Here is a 22,029-nt window from a genome sequence, read left to right as displayed (position 1 = left end):
CCACTTTGTATTTTCTCATATTTTCAGCCTCTAACTTGCCATATTTATATGTTGTGTTAAAAAAATAACACAACTCAATTGATTTGATTCGATTCCTTCTGAGAGTTTGCCTGCACATCTTCATCAAGGATGACATGAAGGGGACGTTTGGTTTGGATAATATTTGATTATTAAAATAGAAAGATTACCTTGAAGATAGATTACTTAAAAGATTACTGGGTATAAATGATTACTATGTTTGATAAAATTTGATAGGTATAAATAATTATTGTGTTTGGTTAAAGGTAATAAAAGATTACTAGTAAATTATTTTATTTAAATGCCCTTGAATATAATTATTTTTAAATATTTTTTATATTATTTATCATATTAATTAAAAATAAATTTATTTTTATCTCAAAAAATTAATAAATAATAATTTTTCTATAATAAACTAAAGATTACCCCAGTAATCTTTAAATACCTAAGATGAAGATGGTAATCTGATTACCACCTATATTACCTGCCACGTCAGTATTGGTAATAGAAGATTACTGTAATCTTTTATTACTGATAAACCAAACAAGGGAATAAAAGATAGATTACCAAGATAATAATAAATTTCTCCAACCAAACGCACCCGAAAGAGTTTGCTCAATGAACTGGGTTCATGTGTCTTCCCACTTAGCATCACTGGGATTATCTCCGTCTGGCCCTTCTTTTAAGAGTAAACCGAGACTCTCCCATTGTCCACCGCAATTAAAGATTTGCTGGTGAATGCGAGCAATAATGTTAACATTTTAGAGCAATTGCTAAAGAGTACATTATATTTATTAATAGTCTGCTGTACCACCTGCTTCATTATAATCAATTTAAATACCAACAATTCTGCTTAATGATACAACTCTACTCTATGAGCCGTTTGGTTTCAAGATTTAAAGATTTTCTTTATAATTTATCTTTTATTGTCTTATTTGATTTGTCAATAATAAAATATTACAATAATATAGATAATATAGATAATAATTTAATTATCACTTTCACTTTATTTATTAAAAAATTATCAAGTTAATTTTGATTTTATTATAATTATATTATTATTTATTAATTTTTTGAGACAAAAATAAATTTTTTTAATTAATATAACAAATAATATAAAAAAATTTAAAAATAATTATATTCAAAGATATTTAAATAAAATAATTTATTAATATTATTTTATTATCTTTAATTAAACACAATAATTATTTATATCTACCAAATTTTATCAAACATAGTGATCATTTATACCTAATAATCTTCTAAATAATTATTCTTAAAGTAATCTTTCTATTTTAATAATAAAACATTATCCAAACCAAACACTCCTTACTCAATTTTGATGGAGGCTTCCTGGAGAAGAATTTCATTCTCAAGTGCCTCAGGATGGAGCCCATCTTTCTCTTTTGGCTTATAAAAAAGAAAGATACGCTCCATCTTGTGCCACTCGTGGATGAAATGGTGCCTAAGTATGCCCTTTTGTTTCAGGACATTGCCATTTCTTTCATGCCATTCCAAGCCTGGAGGAAGATGCTTTCTTTTTGTGGTAGACAGTCTTCTTTAGCGAAATGAAAACCAATTTTGACTTGTTGAGATAACTGAAGAATGGTTTCTCTGAAACTGGTATCAACTTCACAACCCAGCCAATTGGCCATGAGACGGCTGCTATTGCAGTACAAATTAACCATTGCTTCCAATTTAGTTTCTCTGTATCAGCAAACTTCCTCAGGAACTGAACCATCACAACCTGAAGAACTATAGTTATTCCCACGATTCCGAGGAACAATTGGTTCTTGTGAATGCCTTTAAATACATTCTGTTTCTCCAACTTCCTTGCATTGAACTCATTGAAAACTTGGCAAAGAACAAAGGTGTTGAAAATCAGTGTATCATTTACTTCTGGAGTCACACTGAAGATGGACTCACCCTTAAATTGTAAGGTCAATAAGATTGCTATCTGGTATAGGGATTGAGCTAAAAGATTTCTCCACATAATATTTGTGATAAGAGGTTCAGTACGACCAATAGGGGGGTTCTTCATTAGTTCGTCCGTTGGCCTGTCTGTAGCTAGAGCCAAAGCGCCTAATGTGTCCATGATGAGGTTCACCCAAAGCAATTGCACCGCTGTTAGAGGAACTTCACCAGCAGAAACAGCTGCAATGAAATTGATCACTAATGCTGCAACATTGACAGTCAATTGAAATTGGATAAATTTTTGGATGTTGTTATAAACACATCGGCCCCATCTTAGAACAGTGGCCACAGAAGTGAAGTTATCATCTAATATGACGATGTCTGAGCTTTCTTTAGCCACTTCAGTGCCTTGAATGCCCATGGAAAGTCCTACATCAGCTTCTTTTAGTGCAGGGGCATCATTTGTGCCGTCTCCAGTGACTGCAACTACATGACCTTTTTGTTTCAAGCATTGTACCATTAAAAGTTTGTCAAATGGAGATGACCTTGCCATTACTCGTATATTTTCGACCTTCTCCATTCTCTCTTCATTTGTGTAGTTTCGAAATTCAATGCCTTCTACCACCACTCCAGTTTCCGCTTGGTGATTCAAATCCAGTATTCCACATTCTGTTGCTATAGCTTTTGCTGTGAAGACATTGTCCCCAGTGATCATTTTGATGTCCACTCCTGCTGATTTGCAAATTTCCACGGCTTTCTTGGCCCCTGGCCGACATGGATCCTTGAGACCAATGATTCCCAGGAAGGTCAAGCCATCTTCTTTCAGCTTTTGTTGGGCCTTACCGTCTTCATTGTACTCTAATTCTTCTTTTGAAATTTGCTTGTGAGCAAAAGCTATGCATCTCAGGCTACTTGCTGCCATACCATGGATTATGTTTTCCATTTTGCTCCTCTCATCTTTCTTCATATCTTTAATCATCCCATTACTCTCATAATAATATGAACACATAGCTAGGATCATCTCAGCAGCTCCTTTCCAGTGTACATGAATTGTGTTATCAGCTTTATTCCTAATTGAAACCCCGCTTCGTTTCTTTGCAGAGTTGAAGGTATCAAACTGGAGAATGGTGTATCTTTTCTTCACTTTTTCCATGTCCATACCCAATTCCTGAACAGCCCATGAAAGAATTGCTTTCTCGGTTGGACTACCAGAAAATTCAGGCACAGATCCTGAAACAGGCTTGGAAACACTACCGGTTGTGTTCAAACCAACCGCTTGGAAAAATAGTTCACGAATATCTGAAGCAACTACATTGTAAGATTCTTCCTCAATAGGTTCTTGGCCAAGCCAAAATTTTGTAACTTTCATCTCATTTAATGTCAGTGTGCCTGTTTTGTCTGTACAAATAACAGTGGCTGAGCCCATTGTTTCGCAAGCCGAAAGTTTTCTTACCATTGCTTGATCCCTCATCATTCTCTTCATTGAATAAGCAAGTGTGAGAGTTACAGCCAACGGTAACCCTTCTGGGATTGCCACAACAACAATGGTGACTGCAGCTGCAACAATATGTACAACAGAATTGAAAACATCATCTAAATCTGTTCCACTGCCAGTATACTCTTTAATTCCATTCTCATCTTTTGTATTCCCCGTGAAATAACGAGCTAACATAACTACAAGAACTAGGAAAGCAACTGTGAGGCCTGCCTTCCCAATTGAGGAGGTTAGTTTGTCAAGCCGAGCTTGTAATGGAGTTCTTTCATTTGAATCACTGGAAATTGAGCTCATCATTTCACCCCATTGAGTGTTCATCCCAACAGAAACCACCAGCATTTGAGCACATCCATCTGACACTTTTGATCCAGAGAACAAAAAGGGATTTTTTTCTGAATCCACTTCTACATGATCACTCTCCCCTGTCATACTCGACTCGTCTACTTGCAAAGAATATCCATTCAAGAACAACCCATCTGCAGGAATCTGATCACCAACCTTCAGGAACACAACATCTCCAACCACAAGCTCAAATATGGAGATTGGTTGACGATGAGCATCTCTAACAACTTCAACTTTGATATTGTTGCTTATTTTAGACAGCTTATCAAATTGAGTTTCTTGTCTGTAGTTGCTGAGAGCTGACACAACAACAACCAGAAACACTGCTACGAATATACTTCCACCTTCAAACCAACCTTCTTCCACCCCATGCTCCTTAATGCCGAAGCCAAGAGCCAGAGCAGCACATGCAAGCAGGATAAGTATGGTGGTATCTTTAAAAGCATCCACAACAAAATAAATAAACCCTTTTGGAGGCGGCTTATTATAAGTATTACTACCAAAGAGTTGAATCCTCTTACTTATATCTTCATTGTTACCGTTGACTCCATTTTCAGGATTTGTCCCAAGAGCCGTGGCCACACCTTCAATTCCTCCAAGAAGACGGAGAGAATCCAAATCTCTATTCTTCACCATCTCTGTCAGCTTCTTGCCATCAACATTGGGGTCAATGGAGTTGGGCACAACATCCTTAACTTCATCGTGGGAAATGCTAGGCTGCAAATCAAGAGCAACATAACGATGATTGTGCAACTTTTCAGAATTGTTTTTGCTTTTCTGCATAAGAGAAAGCATCGCCTGGAAAGAATAGATAGCCCAACAGGCAACACGCCATCGCTTCTGAGCTTTGGAAAGCTTGGTGGTGGTAATTTTAAGCAGTAATGTCCCGCAATCATAATGTGGGATTTTATTGTCAGACATTTTTTTCAGTAGCAGGGGAAGATTATCAGCAAATGACTGGTTTCAGTTTTGTAAAAACTTTTCCATTGTGCTCACCTCCTTGTCTATATATAACAACTTCTTCAAGCGTTGAAAACGAACGTGTGAAAGGGTACGTAACTTGAACATCCAATAAACACTATTAAAGTTACCAGCTGTCTTGTTTAAAACTGCAAAGGAAGAAGGTTGCCTGCACGTTAAAATAGTAGAGGTCGGCATGAATATGTCAAAAACTTTCCTCATGTATTGATTGTTCCAACAATTCGGGCGGCTGTCCTCATACGATGCCAAGATTATTATAAAATTTTACCATCTGATATCGTTCATTACTTGTAAATTTACATAACAGGCGTCATTTCCTTAAATTACAAAAGATATGTTTAAGAAGTCGTCTCCGAATTGAATGGCTCTTGCTAAGTTACCAGTTCGTCGGTGGCCGAACAAGAGGTCCCATGCATGATGAAGACCATTGTTTGTGACTACCACCGGGCTGAACCGGAGTCACATGAAAACAAGGGCCAAATTGTTGAAAACAACAATAGGTACTTCAAGTTTGGAATTTTCTTTGATCCAGATTGTACAACTGGTTATTATTTCGGGCGAACTTCCACTGAAACTTCCTTTGGACAACTTGCTGAATATATCTATGCAGAATTTTAATTTATTAAAACAGAATTATTAAATAATGTATGTATCTATGTAAGATAGATACACCATTTTAATTGTTTTTAGAGGACTTCTTTTACTCTCAAATTCCATCCTCCCATAGGAAACGCAGAGTCTAAGAATTTTTTTTTTTTTAAATCAAATCATAAGTAAAAGTCATTTTTTCTCATTTCACTTTGACCCGGCAAAGTAGTATCTGTAAAAAAAAAAAATGATAAGAAAGGTGAAAAGGCAATGAACCAAATTAACATTTCCATCCGTAATATGCACGAAACTGTGACCACTCAATTCTTTTTTCTAAGGATTTTTTATCATCTTAAACACTACTGAAAAATAGTAAAATCAAATTTGGGTCTACCCAAAATTTCAATGTGGTCGGGTCGTGGGCGGGTTGGGTGGAAAGGTAAAAACACTTCAGGCAAGGGCTAAATTAGGTTTGGAAAGTATACACCAGGCCACATCTTTTATATGTGTTATAAATGCTTACGTAATGTCAGATCAATCTCACGTGGTGGGCCCTTAAATAGAAAATTATATAAAATATTTATAAATCCATATATATCTATTTTAAACACACAAAAATATACATATTTATATATATTATTATATAATTATATAATTTTAAACTACAATAAAATAATATATAATTATATAATAATACATATAAATATATATTTAAATTAAATACATATAATATTACTATAAAAATAATATCATCCCCACCACCAATTGCAAAGGATAAGAGCTAAATTTGACAATTTAGAGGGTGATTGGCTCAAGTTTAAAATTTAAAAAAGAAAATTCAAATTTGATTTAAGAAATTTTTCAAATTTGATTTGAGAAAGAGAAAGCAAAAGGAAGGGAGAACGCCACAATAATCCTTGTCTCTGAATATTGATAATTACTATAAAAACCTTAATAAAAAGAAGATAAATTTTTCAAACTTAGAGTAAAAAAAAAAAGATAAATTATTAATTTTTAAATCTAAAAAAAATATAATAAATTTATAATTTTTTAAATATTTTTATTAGATAATAATTTTATTTTTTAATAATAATAATAAAATTTAATAAAAAATAAATTTTTAATAATTACCAAATAAAAAATTAAATTTATACCAAACCTATGATAGAAAACAGTCGTTTAGCCTTTTAAATATATGAATTATGTGGCATATACGCATTGATTTCCACCACAGGCCTTCTTTTCAGCGTAACTTCTTAGGAAATTTCCCGGAAACCGGGTTTGCTAATTTTCAATCATATCTCTCCGTCATTCTGGACGTTAACTTGGACATTCTGAAGTCAGAGAAACGGAAAAAGCCTTCCACATGTATGGAAGAAAACGCATGCAATGAAAACAAGCATTAAATTTCTCCGCCAGTAGTTGTCAGTATAGTTTCCCTGCAACTTCTGTGATGAATCATTTATTGAAACTTTGACAAAATGACACCATTTTCGCTTCCAATTGGCTCAGACACTGGAAATTAGGCATTTTTGCCGGCGTGATTTGTTGACTACCGCAAAAAGGCAAAGACCATAAACAAAAAGATAATGACACATCACACAGACGTGAGAAACAATGAAACCCACGTTTAAATCCCACAAAATTTTTTTCCAAGACCGTGTGCTACGGCTTATCTGAAATGTCAGCAGCTACAAAGTCTTTAAATTGCGTCAATGATAACAATTTGAAATATCAATTCCATCACCTTTAAGGATATGCACCATCTGATTTGGTGTGCTTTAACATATTTTTTAATTCAAAATAAATAAAAATAATAATTTGACAAAATTTTAAATTAAATTAAACTATTTTAAGCTACTAACCAAACTGAAAATATATAATTTGATATGTTTAATTTACAATTTAAATCTAATAAAAATTATTCACTTTTAATAGTTTGTAATCAATAAAATAATAAAATATTATTATTTAAATCATAAAACATAATATTTTATTTGTACCTACCAATACGCCCGAGATTAACAATATCTTCTTTATATAAAAATAATAGTTAACATAACATGCTTAATTTAATGTAATACCATCATAAACATAACATGTACATCATAAACACAACATGACAGTGTGCACATGAACATAAGCGATAGCATCAAATTTTGATGTTTTCACTTGAGTAGAACACTCAGCACAAATCATAAAATGTCCATTTCCTGGATGAAGAGCAGACCTAAAACTCCCACAAATAACGGGTATGATTATGACACAAAGGCTTATTTCAGGGACCTCTAAGCATATCCATTGGGTTCCCATTTGCAAATCAAAACCTAAAGTCCAACCCACTGGCCTGACAACTATGTTTTGAACCTAAAGACACTCAAGAAATCCCTTCCACTAAATCAACTCTGCCCTTGTGAGAGTGGGCCTGTACCCGCTAGAGCACGGAGAGTGGAGCATTAGAATATTGGCAGACTGAAGAAAATGGACTGTAAGTGACATTGCTAGTAACACAAAAAAGAAACATACTAGAAGCTAGAAACTCAGTGTACATATATAACTAGGAAAGGGACAAAGGCAGGCAATCAACTTACCCGTGACAGCTAGTTGAGTGACAACTGAAACATGTCTAATGACGACAAGTTGATTGACGCTTTAGATGACGCCTAAAACCAGAACACCGTTTATAGAGCTATGGTTATTTTTTGCCAAAAAAGAACTAAAATAAATGTTTGTACATGGGGATAGGGTGTGGCTCCAACACTGCTTGAGAAGCGAAGATAGTGTATTAGAGTTCTATTGAGCAATGGTTAATTTACAGTTGTACACTGCTACCAACCATTATGCAGTTACCAAGTAACTGCCACCCTTGTGTTTTAATACGTGCACTCATCAGTGCAAGCATTAGGCTAGGGCCTAAATCAAACATCTCTCACTCACACATAGTTTACAATGCTATCAAAACTCCTTTTTCAAACATGTTCATGTAAATGATAGGCCATGCGATTGTCAAGAACACTTGCATGCAGAAACTCTATACTAAAACCTAAACAAATATAAATAAATAGAGACATCAACCCTCAAAAATAAAATACAATGTCTAGAAATACCCTAGATCTATCTAATTACATTAGTTCAAGTATCCTATAATCCTTTCAAGAGTGACTTAACTCCGAAGTTTAGCAATAAATCCACACTGACATTGCATATTGTTTACTGCAACTTAGGTCGTCAATGGTGAATATAGAGTCGAGATGTATTAGATAAGTTTCCCTTCGCCCTCATGCCACTCCTTTCGAAATTAATCACTTTCCAATAATGTTTCGTAAGTTTAATTCATTCATGATTGTAGATAACATGTCAAAATAGTTAAGCATTAGTTCATCACTTTATGATAGTCAAAAGTTACAAAAAGACACCATTTGGTCAAATATTGAACTCAATGGACTCACATAGTAAAGAAACATAAATTTAATTTTTCACCTCTATTAATTGTCGCTAAGCACATATAATATGAAATACATGCTATAGTGGAGTAAATTTTTCGAATATAAATTATGTCATACTTCGACACTATACTAATCATAGTTTAACTCTTACACAAGCATCTAACTTGACTTTTACATTTGCTTGTCTTTTTAAGACTTCAATTAAATGATCTCACATTGGCCTTCTTATATAGATATAATGAATAATGGGTAATCCATTTTTGGTCACTCAATTTTAAACCTCATCTCGGCAACAACCAAGACACATAATTTCCAAATAATAATAATAAGCAAGCTTAAGCTCATTGTTTCTCCATTTTTATCATTTCCTTCAACGTGCCAGAAGTGATTCCTCGTGAGAATGAACAATCAAACATGTTGACAAAACTTGAAAGTAGTGCAAAATGTTATCTCATAAATCATCCCGTAATGCAATAACTCATATAAAAAATTTCATAAATAGTGAAAATATCTCAAAGTATTACACAATAGCATAAGTGATTATCAAAGTTAATAACACATCAATTACCACATACAAAGTCCTAATGCACTGACAAAAGTCACATAAGCATATCCTTGTAACTTTGGCAATAACTTTGGCCATAAGGATTGCAACCATATGACCTATAAGCATACATTTTATGATCACTTCTTTCTATTGTATTATATCTCTAATAAAGTGGTATCTAGTATAAATGTGTTTGGTTTTACCATGGTACTTAGGATCTTTCACGTAAGCTAATACAGTAATTCTATCACAATGGATTGTCATCAAATATGAAGCATATGTAACAACTCTAAGGTGTTTAAAGAACCTTATCGACCAAAAATCCTCTTACATTGAAGTCGAGTAAGCCATGAACTCTGCCTTCATCATAGATAAGACAAAACATGATTGTTTTTAACTACTTCATGAGATTGCACATCATTAAGCAAGAAAGCATATTCTAATTTGGACTCACGCTAATCTAAGTCACCACTCCAATTAGCATCACTATAGCCAATTATGTGCGTGTCTCAACAATGATAACAAAGCATATAATTTCCAATACCCCTAAGATAACACAATATTCTTTTAATAGTTTTCCAATAAGATAAGCTTGGTTTAGAATATGAAATATTGGTAATCTGTTCTTTTTGCTTTAGAGTCTTAGGACATGTCTCAATGCTTGAGCACTTTCCTTTAGCAATAAGTGTCTATGAGCTTAAAATTGTACATTTGGAATCCTTCAAGAATCTTCTTAATGTAAGTCTCTTGTGACAAATCAAGGAGCTTTCTAGAATAATTTGTCATAATTTTAACTCCAAGTACATAATTTGCTCACTCATGTCCTTCATCTCAAAAACTGAGGACAATCACTCTTTTGTGGTGACAACATTTCCTTATCATTTCTAGTTGACAATATATCGTCACTACAAAATGACAATATGTGAAACTTCATTAGATCATTTGATAACACACAATAGTCTTCATCAATCATCATAAACTTATAGGAGATAATTGCTCAATGAAATTTTAGATGTTATTGATCTGGATGATTGCTTTAGGCTATAAATAGATTGTTCGATCTTGCAAACTTTGCGCTCTTGACCTTTATAATAAAACCTTATAGTTGTCTCATAAATTTCTTCATCCGGTTTTCTATTGATAATTATAGTTTAGTCAAAAAACTTATTGCCACTTAAGGTTTAGTTCATTGCTAAAGTGATATTCGCTAACTTTTGAAATTTTAAATTTCTACCCATTATTCAACTCTGTTAAAATTTGTTATTAGTTATAAGGGTAAAAACATTATTTAACCAGTAATATTAAGAAAAATAAAACTTTATCCCCATTTTCTCATCTTAGTTTTGAAAATTAAAAATTTTCTACCTAACTTAGTTTTAAAAACTTACTTTCTCCCCTCTCATTCTAGGGTTTTATTATTTTACCTTTTAATGACAATCTTTGTCACCCATGTTACTGTTGCTGTCTCTTTAACTTCAACTTTCTATATCCTTTCCATGGCAATTCCTCTCTCCCATATACATCCTCTTAATGAATATATAAATTCATATGTGTTTTTCATCTCTTCAATTTGATCATATAGAAATTTCCAATTGGGTTTTAAATGTATAATAAAAACAGGTTCTCAGATTCAAAACATATAAACACCGATATCTCGGCTCTACGTCTTCTCTTCAGAAAACTCGATTTTTGAGTCACAAGATTTTAACTTCTACTTCGATGCCAAAATCATGCTTTCAAGCGGGTGTGAAGTTTCGGTTCATTGTTGCATTCAGCTTCACTTTTTCTAATTTAGCAACAAAATCTAATTCACCATGAATACAAACGGCAAAAATAAACACCACAACAGAGATGTATATCAGGTAAAAGAAGAAATTGGTCAATGCTAACTTTAGGAATGTCATAATGCTCAATTAAATTAGTGAGATAACGATTGAAATCTTGAATCTAATCATGGTGCGATTTGGTGGCCAATTAGCCAACCTCTAGCAATCAATTTTCTCCCAGTGTTACAGATAACACCTCTCTACCAGTGTGAGACAATCATCCAAAATACCAAAAGCATGTTCTTTCCCATCATCAAGGTTATTATCAATTTCAATTACATCATCATTTCATGTCGGTTGTCGGCCAACTATTGATTTCATTCGCTTTTCAAGTTCCTAAGTTTGTGGCTCTTTAAATGATGTTTTTTACCTTTAAATGAGTTAGCGGCCTTATAGTTTTAATACCATCTTGTATTGTTCCACGTCTAAGTGAGAAAAAGACGAATTAAAACAAACCTAATAGCATAGAAAATGTTTCCTCATAGTCTACACTCTTTTGATAGGTATAGCCCTTTGCCACAAGATAAGACTTATATTGGTCAATGGAACCACCCATTTTACAATTGATTTTAAAAAACCATTTGATCCAAATAGTCTTGTGTCTTGGTAAAAGCTCAACTAAGTCCCAAACGTAATTTACTCTCATAGACACTATTTCATCATCCATTGTAGCAATCTATCCATTACAAACATTAGACATTATAACGTTTTGCATATTTTTAGGTTTTACTTCATCATACAAAGAAACCATGAAAGCCTCCCCCCAATCTCATATCGACAACGAGAAATGTTTCAATAATAACTTTTACGCAATTGAGTATCCTATTTTTTAGCAATTCACTCTCATTATATTTAAGAGGTTGAATATTTTTCTTCTTTATTCTCAACTTAGCAGTTGAAGCATCTTCTTGTTGATCCTCTTGCTTATGAATTTGTAAGTTTGTACTTACCTCTCCTCTATGAGGGAATTCCTTTCTATGAAGACCATATCTCGTGACTTAATCTTAATCATACTCTCGTTCAGATGCTTACTAATAAACATATAACTCTTTTAGTGCTATTGATATAATATAAAGATATATTTATTTTGTCTAAGGTCTAATTTTCCGAACTAATGATAAATATTGTACATATAAGTTGTTGAATTTCATGGTCGCAAATTTCCCAAATTGGCTTTTCATTGGCCCACAATTCATAAGGAGTGGAAAGTTCTTACTTAGATGGCATATGATTAAGGATAAAGGTCATAGTCAACAATTTCTCTCCCCAATATGAAATAGGAATATTAGCTTACACCATTATCCATCTAACCATGTCCAACAATGTATAATTCTCTTTCTACCACAACATTTAGTTACATAGTATAAAGAACTGTTAACTGTCTAATAATCTTTTTTTCTTCACAAAGCACTTTGAATTGCTTTGATGAATAGTCACATCCTCAAGTAGTTCTAAGAGCGTTAACTTTTTTTGCCTAATTGATTTTGAACTTTATTAAGATAATGTCTAAAGCAATTTAATGCTTCTAACTTCTTAGATATCAAATAGACATAACTACAATGCATACAATCACCTATATATGTGATGAAAAAGGGAGCTCCATGTCTAACCCTCACATTCATTAGGTCACAAATATCAAAATGTATTAACTACAATGGTTAAAATGCCCTCATGGTTATATCAAATGGTTTTCTAGTTGCCTTTCTTGTAAAAGAATGTTCACAAATAGTCATCATGACTCTGACAAGCTGACCAAGAAAGTCTTCTCCAGCCAAGCTAGTCATTCTCTCTTGCCAATTATAATCTAATCTAGCATGTCATATCAAAGTATCAATATCACTATCTGAGGTAATGAAACAAATAGAATCACTAACATCTAATATGATAAAACCATCCATATCTAGAATAGTCAACATGTAATATAACAAAACCATCCATACCAAAACCAGATCCATAATAAATAGTGCCTAGATATATTCTTACAGCAAGCCCATCAAACTAAGAATTAAAACCTAAATGCATCATACTAATAACTAATAATAAGTTTTGCTGAGCACATAGTGGAGATACAAAGTGTGTCTACAACGCATATCTAGTTTGTAAGTGTCAAACCAAAACATCTTTGCATTGGTCTCATTCCCCATGTAAACTAACCTACTTCCAATTAGAACTCGGTGATACTTACAAACCTTACTTTGGTCTTTCCAATATAATATGTTGTTCCTAAATCTACAATCCACAATTGAGGAGAATGAACAACTAACACTTGACTAAAAACAATCATTGTGAGAAACTAAACACTTGATTAGAAACAAACAATCAATGCGAGAAACTAAGTTAGGAAGTACATGTTTCTTCAAGTCAGTAAATATCCTATCTTTTGACAATTATAATGTATCATCTTAGTCTTATCTTTCTTTTTACCACTTTCCTTACCTCTCTTACGTTTGTAACCAACTCCACTGTATGCAAGTTCTGAACCAATTTTGTTTCTTAAAAACACTTTTAGCTCTCTTCCACTTTGAAGCATATGTTTGACATGAGATAATCTCAACAACAAAAATAGATATTTTGACCCTAGGTGTATCTAGGCGCTCTAACTCTAACATCAAATGACGTGAATTGTCCTCTTTGAAACTTTCACGTGAGTCATATTTTGCTCCATGTGCTCTCAAGAAAGTGAAAGAGAGTGGATTACAGCTTGCACTTACTGCTCATTAATCAAGTGACGACCCATAGCCTTGAGATTGATTATTATGACTGATAAAACAAGTGTTGTCTCATGGAATGATCTAACTTTTTCTACTAAGAGCCCACTAGTCTAGCAAGTGAAGTAATACCAAACGTCTTTTTACTAGCTTCCCACACATCATGAATTTTCTCATAATTTTCAAGCTCAGTAAGCAAATCATTGTGCATATTGCTTAACATGGTAAAACACACACTCTTATTGTGGGTAGCCTATTATTTATAAGCTTAATTATCACGAAAATGTTAAGCAACAGCATCCTCCTAAGGCATTAAGTAGATATTGGATCTTACAATGCCAAATATCGTAATTTTCGTCATCCAATTTCTCAACCTTAGTCAAGTTTGCAACAATATTCTTAACAACCATTCTTATCTAGAAAAAATATGCGTGAGATATTTTCATTAGCACCACACACACAATTTTGCCACAATAATTTAAATATGATTACAATTATGCACATCACAAAGACGAAAAAGACATTGAAAAAATATGTATGTATGTATGTATGTATATCCTAATAGATATGACAATTCTAGACATTTCTTATATGCATAAACAGGTAGTGACGTAACTATAATTTTCTAAATATATAATGTATTTCTTAATCAAGAAAAATACTACAGAATATTACACAACACAATATAAAAAATAAAATTCAATGTCATCAAAATGACATTTATAGCACTACAATAAAATCCAAAATTTCAAAAATATGTCCATAATTTTTTCAACATTTTAGAAAAAAATTATCATTATTTTATGCATCTACATACCCAAAAATATAATGACAAATCACATATCACCATATAGATCATTCAACCAGAATTGCAGAACTATAGACCTCTTCATTCAAACATGTTAACAATTCATGTATTCTCAAGAGTATCAAATTCCAGTATGTATTATAAATAGAAAATAATTTTTTTACATGTTTAAAGAAATTCCAAACCATATGGAATAACAGAAGATGCAATTATAATATTTCCAATGAAAATGACTTTAAAAATCAACATTTGTAAGGCTCACACGAGCTCTCACTCTCCAAGGAGTGAAAGCGGGTGTATGAGTGCACTATTTGCCTTACACTTTATGCTAAAAAGTACAGTACAACTCCATTGACTTTGTAATACCAAACATATCATTTTACTTGGCTTGTTAAGACGACCACAATGGTTATAATAACAACATAAACTGAAATTTCAAAAGAGGTGAATTGCACTCTCTTGGAGTGAGAGTGGGTATAAACAGTAAGAATGTTCATCCCTAACATTTGAGCATAAACAATTTCCAAACATTTTTTATTTTGTCCAAACTTAAAAATATCATAACTTTGTAACCTGAACTCTGATTTAAGAATATAATATGTCGATGGAAAGCTCATTAAATCGGGATTCCAATAACACCAAAAACTAAAATAAATTTTCAATATATCAAAAATTATGAACAATTCACAGTTCCAGGTTTTCAAAAATTTTTATTACAGCAAATTCATATACATGTGATAAATAGGCATGAAAACACTCTACACATGCTCTAATAACAATATAGAAAAATAATGCATTATAATTGTAGAAGAATAACATCATAAATACCTAGCATCTTCACAATGCCCTTTGACTCTGAGAATCTCACATTGAAACTCTAGCATATGATTGATTAGATTTTGTACAAAACACGACACAAAAAACTTTTTCTCATTTTATCAAACATAAAGCATAATATGGAGAATGATATATGTGTGTTGTTCCCAAATTTAAAAAAACAAAAAAGCACTTAGCAAAGTTCAAGGTTAAGTATTAGGTCACTGGGAAGTGCACAAATTTTTAAATATATGCAATCAGATTGCAAGATTTCATTTTTTTAACAGCAATGGATATATGATATAAGAATAAAAATTTAGGGCTAAGGAATAAAAGCAGATTTTTATTACACGTGGCCATTTGCAATACTAATTAGAAGTGTAATTAGATTAAAAATTTTTTATTGTCTGTAATTTTCTGCTTAACACATATTTTCAGATTGAAAATCTTTAAAAAGTTTTTTTTTAAAAATAAATTACCTCCAATAGCCTTAACTAATAAGAACTATAAATTTTATTTGATAACAATAAATGAAATCTGCAATTAATTTATTTTAAATAGTTATAATTAAAAAAAAGTTAGTTTGCTCGTCATTACAGTTGTCACTCCATTTTGATAGATCATATTAGTATCAAAAGGATAATCTCCAAGCAATCTAACCATATAAATTATTCTAGCACCATAAATAGTGTATGGTCAGGACCTGAGGAAGAAAGTTCAAAGCTTGTATTTTGATAACAATATTGTTACTGAAATTTACCGATGAATTTTTCGGTCACTGCAGTCTGGCGACCAGATCTGAGCAGCTAAGCATTTCATTTCTAACCTATAATATATATTTAATAACATAAACCTATAATTTATAATATTACAGGACATAAACTGCATTTACTCTAATGAATAAAAGGATAATTTTTTAAAATATAAGTACAAATTTTTTCTAAAGACATTTCGTTTCTAACCTATAATATATATTTAATAATATAAACCTATAATATATAATATTACAGGATATAACCTGTATTTACTCTAATGAATAAAAGGATCATTTTTTGAAATATAAGTAAGATTTTTTTCCAAAGACATGATCAATATAAAAAACAAACAACTTTCATTACTTTAAAATATTATGATGCATTAAGAGTTAAGTAAAACTAAAATTCTCAAAGTACTAAGAGTGAAAAATCTAATAGTTCTATTTGTTTACATTACAGCCCAATATTATATACAATTAGCAAGTTGATTCTCAAACCTAAGCCTGATTTTACCAGCCCAGAGCATAGTCTAACGAAGATTGTTAGTTCAATTCCAACTTAAAGTAGGGGAGATACAACCTAATTAGAAAAATAAAATAAAATAGTTAATTCTGAAGCACTATGAGAATCCAAAGGATAGTTTGCCCCTGTTGATGCTGTCCCTCAAATAACCTAAGCCAGCACCAGCTTGACCAAGCAATTCTCCCATGAAGATAGTGAGGAAAAAAGAGTATAATTATGCACAAAGACTTTCGAATTCAAACTACTGCCAAAGCACCGTGGAACCTGCATTTAGGTTCAGGGCCACTTACATACCATTAAACCCCAAAGTAGAACCCTGTCCAGCCATTAATTTGACTGTTTGTCAAGTCTAAATTATGGTCGATCCCCATTATACATTATTGTCATGCCAATCATTGCAAGAAAGGACTGGGAAAAATCAGTAGACTGGAGCTATTGTTCACGAAGTAAAAATAAAATGCCAATTGGCAATCCCTGGTTGCAAAAATGATCTTATAAGAATCCACCAAGCAATTAAGACAACAATATCAGGACACAATTATATAACAAAAATTACTGGGAAGACACAGAAGAATGATATGAAGAGAATCCAACATGTCTTTTTTTGCATGGTGACGCTGAAGATGGAACGAAGAAGATACCAGCAAGATAAGAAGTGGCATCTCAACCAAAATTTCTGGTCTAGCATGCAGGTGGAGGCACTTATGGCAGTGAAAAAAATTAGTGCTGAAGGCCAAATGTTGAAACTTTGAAGTAGTTGGAGATAGGTAGCACATTTGTGATAAATTAAGACAACAGTGGCTATTGCCATGACACTGGTAATGGCACTTCTCAAATGACCATGGCCAAGGATGTTTATACTTTATGGTTTTGAAAGATTAAAGGAGCACACCAATTTCTATACACTCCAACTATTACTAACTATCAGATTAGAAATAATAAAGATTAGACTCTCTAGCCAATGATTAGATCATTAGACAGTCCAAATATTTGCCAATTCAAATAAAAGTGCATCCCAATAAAAGCATTGTCATGCTAAACAGGAGCTGTCATTCACATGTAAAGGTATAACTGTAATTCATGATTGCAAAATGTATATTCACAAGAAAATACCAAGTCAATAAAATGATAGTATTATCACACAATCCACTATACAAAAGGAAATCAGAAAAAAAGTGCTTCCTTGATCAGTTAGTAGGAAATTCTCCATAGGCACAAAACGAGGGTATGAAGAGAATTCAACATCATAGTTTGGGTGCAGTCTGAATATGATACTGGCACAATGATGAAGAAGTTTAATATTGGCAACAAAATTTGTGGTTTTGGGTGCAGGTCGTAACATTTTTGGCAGCTAATAGAAATTAGTGCCAAAGGCTGTCACAATCAACATTGACAAGCTGTCAGAGATAGGTAGCACAAATGTCATGAGTGAAGATAACAGGGTTATCAACATGATAATGGTGGAGGTATAGAATGAGCATGGCAAAGGATCTACGACCTTGATGGGTTCGAAAGATTAAAGTAGCATACAGACTCCCATATGCTGCAAGTACTATTAACAGTCTAATTTGGAATACTTATGATAACAATAATAAACAAAATCCAGAAAGAATAAAGTATTGAATGCAAATATATAGTGATTCAATCGAGTATTGAGAGACAACCACATTCAAAGCCAACCTCAAAACAAAACAAGCCATAAAATCAACGTGCTGGACGCTAAAAAATGTAATTACTGATTTTACCCACTACTATAAACAATTCTTGATAACTAAGATTTTAAAATTTAAGCTTTATCATATAAGATTTCCAAATCTAGCTATTCTAAATGCATATAAATGTCATCCAATAAGCTTTATCATCATTATCTAACTATAAAATTCTCCAAAATTAACACTGTAAATTAATCATACCTTAGCACTACGTTAAGAAGCGTTCGTAATTAGGATCCGAGCCAAGCAATTCACTCGCCCGGTAACTCGTCACTCCAGATTCAAAATCACCTAAAAAAGGTGAACCCAACCCATCTAACCCAATCAAATCCCGCCAAGTACACCTCTCCGGCAACGAAGCCAAACAAACCAACTTCTCAACCTCCTTGGCGTTCACTCTTCCCGCGATTCTTGCCTCCCCAAACGGTTTCAACAACTTCTCCTTAGCAAGCCCCACGCACTTCTCCTTAGCGACAACCAAACAAGCCTCCATTTCACGCACTTCACACTCCTCTCTCTCTTTCAAATCCGCGGGTTTCGCGCCGCCGATCAGAATCCGCCACCATGGAGGCTTACACTTGTTGGAGGCATTGATGGCGCACCCGATCCTCGCGCCCTGTTCGCATTGTGAGAAAATTTTGGATTCGCATGATCGGTATGCGGCGGCCCATGATTTAGGACTCCTAAATGCGAGCAGGTAGGGGCCATTAGATGGATCATCACGCGGGCCGACGGGTATGGGCCCGCGGAGTAAGGGGATTGGTTGATCGAATTTGACGGTGGTTGATGAGGCGGAGTACTCCTCTAAGTTTTGTTGCGGCGGTGTCGTGGCCATTTATTTGCTACTTTTGGAGTAAAATTTGGCTTTAGATACGTAAAGTGGATAGAATCTTCCACGGCGGCACTAATGGTTTATCAGAGCTTTGGATTTTAGCTCTGCGCCTTTTATTATTATTATTATTATTTTAATTCCTTTGTTAATTTTTTGAAGTCCCTGATGTTTACCGTAATTTTAAACCGCCGGTCTGCTGGGAATTAAGGTTGAATCCATTTGGTACCCCGAAATTATCAGGAACCTTCCAATCCCCATGACATAGAATTACACGGCCACCTCCCAGGATTAGTTATTTTCGGTTGAGATTAATTCTTTATCATAAAAATTTCTAGCAATAATGCATTTTAAGAAATATTTTGAATTAGTTATTTTTTTATTTTAAAATTATTTAATAAAACATCATCCTCCTATACCTAAACCAAAATTATAATTTTTTTTTACAAATAAATGACAATTATCAAAAACCTAAAATGTTGAATATGCAAATTTGAGAGAACTAAAAGATAATAAAATGTATTAAATTTTGGTACAAAACTAACAAATATGGCACAAAAATCCAACAACGTGTAAGAAAAAAAAAGAACTATATAATATATAACTCACGTGATTAAAGTGTTCAATTTTTATTCTAATCTAGATCAATTGACATTTAAGAAAACGTCTGCAAATGACATATAATGTTTTAAAATGTTTTTACATGTATTATACATAAAGAGACATAATAATATAAGATCTCGAATGTATACTAAATAATTGAGATAAAATCATCATAATTGTAAGATCTCAGTGCTTCCCAATATGACTAAATGAGATCGAAACTTTTCTTGAGATAAGTAAGTTAAGTAGGACATATGTCGTGTCATCAAAATTCAAATTCAGAAGGTGCACTCTCTATGGCCAAATTAAGGTGGAATAACTTAAGTTTGAAAGGGGCTAAAGATTCAAGTTTCAAACATTTCTAGTCACTTCATGAATTTTAATTTATATATGAATTGATTTGTATTATGTTACATGCATCATCATCTACATAAGAGTTTTATGTTATTTAGACATTTTTTTATGTCTTTATTGAATTTTCAATGAATGGTACTTCTTAACATCTGAAAATTAAATTTAATGTTGGTATGCATAAGTTAATTTTTATTATTTTATTTTTAAAATAATATTCTTTAATATACGATATTATACATAATATAAAAAATTAAAATTTTAATATATAATATAATATAATATATTCAAATCTTTTTATTTGAGTTTAAATAAAATAATACTATATATACCTATTTTTAATATATAAATATATTATTATATATAATATATATTAAATTTTATTTATATATTTAAAGTAAATATACTTAATTTTATTAAACTCTGTTAGCCCTCCCTATGTTTCGACCTACCTGAGTTACCCACCAGGGGCCGACCTTTTCGCCTGGGCCTTTTTGAGAATAATCATTACAGGAACAATCATGGTTGACAACATTGATTGTAGGTCAAATTGGAAATAATAAATTAATTTAATTTGCTGTCTTTCTGTAACATCTGATTTGATTTTCCACAATAATTTATATCTTCTCTCTCGAACCAAATTTTCTTTTTAGTGATACAAAACAAACAAATTCATGCACATAATTAACTGGGAAAATCATGTCGATGATAAGCAGACAGAATCAATATTTGAACCTACCATTATATTTTATACACATAACAAGGCAAGCCAATATATCATACTTGCGACAAGTAAATTAAGCAAATGTGATTGTAGTTATTAAATTACAGTATCATCATCCTCAAAAATTCCTCCTGGCTGAGGAGACCATCACCGTCTAAATCAGCATGTCTTATCATCAGTTCAGCTTCTTCCATTGTTAATCTCTCCCCCATATGTATCATCACATTTCTCAGCTGCAAATCCACAGTCAATCCTATTTGGTTAGTGAATCACTGGAATTTTCCCAAGTAGTTGGGAAAAGTTTCACATCAGAGTCTTGGTCATACAAGTGTAAGAAAGAAAGCTTTGCGATGATCATTTGTTTACCTCATTAGCTGATATAAATCCATCTTGATCTCTGTCAAATACTTTAAAAGCTTCTTTCACCTCTTCTGCAACATTTTCCTGGAAAACAAACACAGATTTTGAGTTTTAAAAGTTCCATGCTGATATTAGTTTGTCCAGACTATGCATATTTATGTAAAAGAATACCTTCATTTTTCTTCCCATGATATTCAAGAACTCTGCCATATCTATGTTTCCGTTTTCGTCAAATTCAACTTCTCTAATCATTTCTTCAACTTCTTGCTTGGACGGATGTCCTTCCAGTGACTGGATCACTGCAGCAAGTTCAGCCACCTTGATAAAACCTACATAAAATTAATGAATTTTGAGATCAAATCCAATTATATATAAATCAAACAGACCATTCAGGCACAAGTTAAATGAATTAATATAGAAGAAGAAAGAAGAACACACACCATCTGAGTCTTTGTCAATCATACGAAAGGCCTCCTGGAACTCAGCAAGTTGTTCTTCTCTCAGGAAATCCGCCATGCTAGCTGCTGGAGCTTTAGTGTAACTGAGGACGATAAGCTAGAGAGTGGGGAAGATTTTGAGAGAATGATCCCGGGAAGAAAGCAATATAGATATGACAAACTGATCCTGGGGAGGTAGAATCATTTTTTATTCTTAAAAATAGAATTAGCCTGACGCGGTTGAGAC

At 32.8% G+C, this 22,029-nt stretch overlaps 3 protein-coding genes across 7 annotated transcripts; all 3 read right to left on the bottom strand.

Moving 5' to 3' along the window:
- Nucleotides 1-1,291: 1,291 nt before the first annotated feature.
- On the bottom strand, nt 1,292-5,455 carry LOC123211032 (calcium-transporting ATPase 12, plasma membrane-type-like). Its single transcript, XM_044629540.1, has one exon. It carries the CDS (start codon nt 4,688-4,690, stop codon nt 1,523-1,525), a length of 3,168 nt encoding a protein of 1,055 aa, XP_044485475.1. The 5' UTR covers nt 4,691-5,455; the 3' UTR covers nt 1,292-1,522.
- Nucleotides 5,456-5,551: 96 nt separating this feature from the next.
- On the bottom strand, nt 5,552-19,551 carry LOC123211033. Of its 5 annotated transcripts, none has more exons than XM_044629545.1 (2): nt 18,680-19,551; nt 5,552-5,570 (listed from the first exon to the last, which is right to left on the bottom strand). In XM_044629545.1, the coding sequence occupies exon 1, from the start codon at nt 19,311-19,313 to the stop codon at nt 18,687-18,689; it is 627 nt and encodes a 208-aa protein (XP_044485480.1). In that variant the 5' UTR covers nt 19,314-19,551; the 3' UTR covers nt 5,552-5,570; nt 18,680-18,686. The 5 variants fall into 5 exon arrangements, with proteins under 5 accessions (XP_044485480.1, XP_044485476.1, XP_044485478.1 ...); XM_044629541.1 differs by lacking the exon at nt 5,552-5,570 and adding an exon at nt 7,360-17,240; XM_044629543.1 differs by lacking the exon at nt 5,552-5,570 and adding an exon at nt 17,877-18,140.
- A 1,394-nt stretch (nt 19,552-20,945) lies between these two features.
- On the bottom strand, nt 20,946-21,965 carry LOC123212407 (calmodulin-like). Its single transcript, XM_044631529.1, has 4 exons — nt 21,786-21,965; nt 21,517-21,674; nt 21,352-21,429; nt 20,946-21,218 (listed from the first exon to the last, which is right to left on the bottom strand). The coding sequence occupies exons 1-4, from the start codon at nt 21,859-21,861 to the stop codon at nt 21,087-21,089; spliced, it is 444 nt and encodes a 147-aa protein (XP_044487464.1). The 5' UTR covers nt 21,862-21,965; the 3' UTR covers nt 20,946-21,086.
- Between the last annotated feature and the right edge of the window lie 64 nt (nt 21,966-22,029).

This window comes from Mangifera indica, chromosome 3 (genome assembly GCF_011075055.1).
Source record: "Mangifera indica cultivar Alphonso chromosome 3, CATAS_Mindica_2.1, whole genome shotgun sequence".
Lineage (NCBI taxonomy): Eukaryota > Viridiplantae > Streptophyta > Magnoliopsida > Sapindales > Anacardiaceae > Mangifera > Mangifera indica.
Note: the sequence above shows the minus strand (reverse complement) of the source record. Positions and strands in the feature narration are given on the sequence as shown.